This window comes from Lingula anatina, chromosome 1, assembly GCF_051362555.1.
Source record: "Lingula anatina isolate TDL-2025a chromosome 1, LinAna3.0, whole genome shotgun sequence".
Lineage (NCBI taxonomy): Eukaryota > Metazoa > Brachiopoda > Lingulata > Lingulida > Lingulidae > Lingula > Lingula anatina.
In genome coordinates this window covers 39618226-39624726 of record NC_141767.1, presented here as the reverse complement: position 1 = coordinate 39624726, position 6501 = coordinate 39618226, and the positions used below count along the sequence as shown (strand labels likewise).

General features: G+C 34.5%; 2 protein-coding genes across 5 annotated transcripts; one reads left to right on the top strand and one right to left on the bottom strand.

Annotated features, from left to right (window-relative positions):
- Positions 1-56: 56 nt before the first annotated feature.
- LOC106173086 (stabilizer of axonemal microtubules 3) lies at positions 57-2513 on the top strand. Its single transcript, XM_013554075.3, has 5 exons — positions 57-457; positions 618-806; positions 995-1159; positions 1503-1723; positions 1946-2513. Exons 1-5 carry the CDS (start codon positions 365-367, stop codon positions 2250-2252), a joined length of 975 nt encoding a protein of 324 aa, XP_013409529.2. The 5' UTR covers positions 57-364; the 3' UTR covers positions 2253-2513.
- On the bottom strand, positions 1478-6030 carry LOC106151338 (uncharacterized). 4 transcript variants are annotated; one of them, XM_087000596.1, is made up of 8 exons: positions 5982-6021; positions 5767-5789; positions 4765-5494; positions 4408-4510; positions 3949-4124; positions 3520-3675; positions 3269-3391; positions 1478-3045 (listed from the first exon to the last, which is right to left on the bottom strand). In XM_087000596.1, exons 3-8 carry the CDS (start codon positions 5484-5486, stop codon positions 2877-2879), a joined length of 1449 nt encoding a protein of 482 aa, XP_086856722.1. In that variant the 5' UTR covers positions 5487-5494; positions 5767-5789; positions 5982-6021; the 3' UTR covers positions 1478-2876. The 4 variants fall into 4 exon arrangements, with proteins under 4 accessions (XP_086856722.1, XP_013380012.2, XP_013380011.2 ...); XM_013524558.2 differs by lacking the exon at positions 5767-5789 and having other exon boundaries at positions 5982-6030; XM_013524557.2 differs by having other exon boundaries at positions 5767-6011.
- Between the last annotated feature and the right edge of the window lie 471 nt (positions 6031-6501).

The following is a 6501-nucleotide window of genomic DNA, read 5'->3' as shown; positions in this document are numbered from 1 at the left end:
ACATTCAAGTCAATATTTCAATAATAGAATAATGCAGAAAAAGAGTGCGGCTATGAATTATTGAAATCGAGGCCGCTTCGTGGAGAGACGATTTAACTGGCGCAGTAATCCACTAAATGGAGATATTAGTTTTTAATAAAGATTTGATCCTTAGGATACATTAACACATTATTTTTAATTGCATTGTAGCTTTTAAGTTAACTCAGTAATAAACTTATCTGCCACATTGTGGAATTTTTGTATTAAAAAAAAAAGTTCTGCGGAGTAGAAAAGTAAACCAATCGGCCACTTACCCACAATGCTTTGCCAGCGTATATAGCGTCATTGTTACACATGACAACCAAACATTCACTCACAAGTCACGATGGAGGCAAGGCGTCAAGATCTGCACCACACCAGTACAGGCGTTGGCCATGATTATAGGCCAGGGTATTACTTCCCAAGTTCAAATTATCAGGTAATTCACATATTAAAAAATCTAATTTTAAAATAACATGGTAATAAAATACAATTTGACTGTTAAACGAGTAACTCGGTGAGCAGTGCAATTCGGTAACTGTAATGGTCTGTAATAATATATTCCAGAAGTATCTATATATATTTATATTGTATTCCAGCCTGTTCTGAATGAGCCGATGCCACCAAGCCTTGCCAAACAAGATGAAATAACAAATACACGGAGATTCGAAACAACAACCGGACATTTTCATTACAAGAAATACCTTGATGGCGTTTATTCCAACCCCATTCATAAAAAAGCGCCAGGTCACTGGAAAGTTGGATATGTGAAAGACCACATTGAAAAGGTAAATAAAATTCTTAATTGTTACATTGTATTATTCTTGCTTTTGTATGTCTACTTTTTTTCAAAAGAAAAAAAAGTTAAGCACATGCATGTACCATTTTACAAATAATTGTGTAGATATTGCGGGGAAGTATATGTGTATTGTGATTTTTGTGTATTATATAGGTAATTTTTTTTTTCTATTTCCAGCTTGGTAAGGGAAGTTGGAGGAAGCCTTTGACAATGGGCAACCAGAAAACAGAGCAACAGGACCAATTTGACAACAAGCGAGGTTTAAATGTAGGCACTCAAGAATTCACACCAAATCCACAGCCATTCAATTTACTTAATCATCACAATGAAGGACCATCAAAGGTAAATAGAATAATTTTTTACTAGATTATATGCCACATTTTTTCATGACAGTTACCAATATATATATTTATAGAAGATGCTAGCCAAAGATTATACAGTACTTGGTATGATATTATTTTGTTTATTGGCAACTGTAGACTAAGGAGTAAGGTTTTGTATTGATTATTGGAAATATGCCATTTAAGGTGGTACCTTGAGGTATTTAAGTAAGCCCCTATATATTTAATTTCTGCAATTTTTCTTGTTTTTCAAATAAAGAAATTCTCAAGTATGAGTTTTCACTTTCTGAGTCACCAGCAGATCAAATAAAAGCAGTAATTAAAAAATCTCCATTTTATTACAGAAAATGGTTCCATCCACTCTGAATGAGAAGATCAAGGGAATGGTCTTCTACCCCAAAGACAAGGGTGTACTCAGACTGGACGACACCTACTTGACCACAACCAACAAAGACCACAGGGCTTTCTCCAGACACGAGTTGGATGGCTATCCAAGAAAAGATGCAACAACATACTGGGAGTGTGAGGAGTACCCCAAGGCATGGGGGCATGGGCAAAAACACAAGTGAGTATATGAAACTGCTTATAATCAACACGTTTAATCAGTTACTATTGCACTAATCCAAGAAACATCAACCCTCCATAACAGATGTAACAAATCTGCCAAATATGATCCATGAAAAATGTTGAAGTTTACATACAGTGCTTAACATTAAGGTGTTCATGTATATCTGTGTATAATGTGTATAATGCATATTGATTTATATGTTTTTTATTGATTTTCCAGCCCTGTGCCAAAAGACACAGTACCAAGAGAAAATCTTCCAATGCGTGACCCAACTTGGTTTAAATTCAAGACAAAGATTCCACGTCAACCCAATGCTATGCTGCCTGTCCCTCATAGTGGTCTCAAGTCTCTGCAACAGGACTCTTATGTAACACCCTCTGATGTCAAGCTTAGAGACATTTTCTTCTGCCCTGTAGACACTCCTTATGTTCTACCAGAGCCTGGACCTAAATCTACATTTACTGCTCCTAAAATGTACAAGACTGAATACAATCATATTGGAGGTGAAGAGGTGGTCATAGTATAAGTGCTGTAGTCCATTATTCAGGCACAGTCAATGACAATAATTGTGTCAGTGTACAGAACTTTATTAAGATTGGCTTCCAAAGAAATGGGAATTATGTAAGATTTTCACATATTGAGATATAGATCATTTTACACAGCATAACATTAAAATGAGCCATCAACATCATCTGCACACCACCATCGCTGTATATATATTTCATTCATTTATCATTTGTAATTTCATTTTTTATCATGGACAAAAATAAAACTTCATTTTAAAGATGCAATCTGGTTTATTATGTGATGTTTCATGGAATACCTAAAAAGTGAAGAGTGCTGTCTCAGTATAGGTTAGTCCCATGTCGCGTAAATAATTTCAGGGACATCATTCCATTTCCAAATTATTTTTTTTAAAAAGGTGTTTATTTGGTGACGATCTTTCCTTACAAATATTACAGGCTAAGGTAGGAGTGTGGGGATATATTTTGTCACAAAGAGTAGGACAGAGATAATAACAATTGGTTTTTATCATAATTTTCAACCATCCTAGATAATACAAAAAAACAATTTACAAATAAAACTACACACATCCTCCTTAAAATTTGTGCTACCAATTCCAAAACAAGGTACATTGCACATGCCAAGGTTACTCCTTATCATCTATGTCTGGACTCTGCCCTATAACATCTTTGCTTTCCTTGAGGGCCAGTAGGCTATTGTATCTGAGTTCCAATAACCATTCCTCCAGTTTTTGCTTAGGAGGCTGCTCAGGCAACAATCTAGTTGTTTTGTTAGCTTCTATTTCTTGCAATAATCTGAAATATGATATCAAAAAAGTAAACTAATGTAATTTTCTGCTGTAAAATATAGAATTCATCAAACTTGAAAAAAGTAAAAGATATATATATAATCTAATTCACATCTAATACAAAATAAGTAATAAGTCACTTAATTGTACAACTACACAAAAGTAAAAAGGAATTAGTGGTACTAACCATTATCATCTGATCATATAAAATCCATCTCATAAATTCTTACCCATCTATTATTTCTTTAAGATACTTGTATGAGTATTTTCCCTGCCTTGTCTCCATCAGCAGCTTCCTCCCTGGAGAATGCTGAGGTCTGTACACTACAATTCCTTCACCACTGGAAACATCCCTTAAAACAAGGTGACACTCCCTGTAACTCCTCACCTCAAGTAAATGTGACTTATTAAATTCTTTAAATTTATCTAAATTAAAGTCTTAATATGGTGATCAAAAAATTTGTATGGGTCTTTTTTTTACCTTGCATTTTGCAATAATCTTATCACAATGTAAAACAGTTTTCTGATATGAACAGGCAACAGTTCAGCACCATCTGTCTGTCGATTCCACCATTTTTCCAATTGCTTCAGTCCTCGAGACCCTGTAGCATCACCTAAGTATTTTTCTAAGCATTGTCTGTAAGAGTAAAATATATGCTATAAATAAAATATTCAATTCTTATTGCAACTATTACTTCAATTATATTTAGACGCTAAAGTTCCCCTCATTTCAACCAGACCAACTGACAAAAAATCAAAACCTTGTGCAACTGTGAAAAAAAATTATTACATATAAATGTTACAAACATGAGCACGACAGAATGTGTCAAAATTATGTTATTTAGCAATGTCACTGAAAGCCAAAATCTTAGGTTTTTTAAAGAGCCAATAAAATGAATGCTCGACATACTTAGTCAAAAATAACTTTCCATATTGACAGAGCCCCTGCCATTCCTCTGCTGCATAGTACACACAGCTGGGATGAAGGAAGAGAGTTTCTACACAGCGAGGGTCTCCCCCCAATAGTAACTCACAGTAACGGAAAACCTCATGGATTGTATAGTCACAGGTTTCTGTATCACGGTTCTGAAATATAAGCAATGACTTCTTGAACTTTTATAGTAAGACAAGATTTATGTATGAATGACTGTACAAACCATAATACTGTGGTGATGAACTTTTTAAAGATGTGCTAATTAAATCATCATCTTACTTAAATCTAATGTTAAGCATGTATTACTGATGGACAAAATACTTGAAAAATAATTCTTAAAAATCTTTAAAAAATACAGGTATGAAATTTCATAGCACATTTTTTAAAAAATCATCAAAACATTCTTTAATCATAATATTTAGTAAGTTTTTTTACTTTTATTGTCTGTTTTGGTGGGTTAAATCCCAGCACATCTTTTGCACTGGCAGCATAAATTATGAACATGTCTGTATCACTTTCAGCGGTGTGCAAATTGTACCTGTAATTAGACAAATTAAGCATTTAATTATCAAGAATATCTATCAAGTGGGTGATTGCTTTGCTTGAATAAAGTACACAGACAGTAGAGTTTATGAAATAATATTTCAGGGTCAAATTTGGTTTTAATTAAGTAAATTTCATTTGTTTTCAGAATATTTGCATATTAAATATTTGCATATTGAAAGACATGCCAAATAAAATTATGTGAAACCCTATTCTTTTATCACCTATCTATATTATATTTGTGCTCACCTTTGACTTCCAAATGCACAAGCAAGCAATACTTTTCCCAAATTTTTAACCTTTTCAAGAATGCGCAGCCACACTTCCTGCATATCCCTGGATTCCCTGGGGTGGAAAAATGGGGTTGGAATCTGCTCTTCCTCTTTCTTTAATTTCTCCTCACGGTCTCTGCACAATTTGTTATAATGCTGGACCAGAAGTTCATACAAGGTTCTGCCAGAGTGTTCATTCAATTCTTGAAAATTTCTTGCTTTATTTATTGGAGTGTTGTCTAGTAGCACCAATTCTTTTGTGGCAGAAAATGGAAGACATTGTTCTTTAAACTCTCCCTGAAATTCTGTTAGCCATTTCACTTTGAACTGATACCATCTGTAACTGTCTCCTCTTACAAAATTACTGCAGTCACCATTGAGGTGAGGAGTTTTTACGGGAATCTGGTTCTTAGTGCAACAAACTGCTGGCATTTGCTTTGCCACAGGTGACTTCTCTGTGACAGTTGGTGCTGTTTCCATAACAACGGGCTCTGTTTCCATAACAGCAGCTCCATGCCAACCATGTTGGTTATTAACACTGAAGAGTAGGACAACTCTCCCTCCCTCCATGGCTTGACTTAAGGTCTCTGCTGGCTGAGGAGAGGACTGCCTTTCTCTGCATCCCCAGATACCAGAAGATAAACTGGACTCCAGAGATGAAAAGTTGCGACACTTGGCAACAAACCACCTGGTCTTCATAGTGATAACTGGAATAAATTAAAGAATCAATATTACTAGATCTAAGCATACTGAAACAATTATGTAAAATACCTGACTGTACATGCAGTATTGTGGTAAATATCAGTTGGGCACACCTTTTCTATCAGACTATTGATTCATCCCGTCATCTATATACTTTGCAATTTATATCGCCGATTCATGATCAACCCCCAGTAATAGTTACACCAATATTCAGCAATAACAACTACACGTAAATCTATATGAAACAATATATGTATGTCACATGTAATTGTCTTACCTTATAAGCCGTCGATGACTGCGCTGAAATATAGCAGTATAGTCTCTGTACTATCATATAACAGTATTACATATATAACAGTATTACATATATATATATATCGATATCAAAGTTTCTGTACACGCTCGGCTGTCACACAGGTATTATCTCCAACAGTATACCTCTTGTCCACCTAATTCATATCACCAGGAAAACACGAGTTCTGTAATGTTTACCTTCTCTCTCGGCTCTTTCACCATCGTCTCAACTGATGCATTTTCCTACTGTCACATATGAGGATTTAGAGCGCACAACTAGCACAATGTTGCACAATTTGGGGGAAATATTGCAAACTGTTGTGCATTATACAATTATATATTATGCCAAATATATACTAAAATAATGAAAAGAAAATGAAGGTTATTAAATTATTAAATAGGCAAAAAAACACGCATCCACATGATGATTTGTAATTTCTGCGTGATGTTTGAGTCTGAAGAGACTGCCATATTTCATTGGTTTTTTGTAGTACAAATATTCCTCTTTTAAACTTAGTTTAGGGTAGCCTGTACAGATGTCATAAACGTATGCTACATTCATTTTATTAATATAATAATCGCCCCTGCTAAAAAAACATTTTACATGATGTGTAAATGCAAAGAATGCATGTAATCATTAGCTTGGTATAATTAAGGCATGTTGATTAAAGTGATCAATCAAATGAACTCATATCTAAGAGGTACTTGTATTTTGAGT

What these genes read in the sequence shown, in the direction of transcription:
- LOC106173086 (XM_013554075.3), top strand. Translation starts at nt 365, where the DNA reads ATGGAGGCAAGGCGTCAAGATCTGCACCACACCAGTACAGGCGTTGGC. An exon ending in TGAAAGACCACATTGAAAAG is followed by an intron (nt 807 to 994) that starts GTAAATAAAATT and finishes TTCTATTTCCAG; the next exon opens with CTTGGTAAGGGAAGTTGGAG. An exon ending in GGGCATGGGCAAAAACACAA is followed by an intron (nt 1,724 to 1,945) that starts GTGAGTATATGA and finishes TTGATTTTCCAG; the next exon opens with CCCTGTGCCAAAAGACACAG.
- LOC106151338 (XM_013524558.2), bottom strand. Translation starts at nt 5,486, where the DNA reads ATGAAGACCAGGTGGTTTGTTGCCAAGTGTCGCAACTTTTCATCTCTG. An exon ending in TGTGCATTTGGAAGTCAAAG is followed by an intron (nt 4,511 to 4,764) that starts GTGAGCACAAAT and finishes GTCTAATTACAG; the next exon opens with GTACAATTTGCACACCGCTG. An exon ending in CACCAAAACAGACAATAAAA is followed by an intron (nt 4,125 to 4,407) that starts GTAAAAAAACTT and finishes CTTATATTTCAG; the next exon opens with AACCGTGATACAGAAACCTG.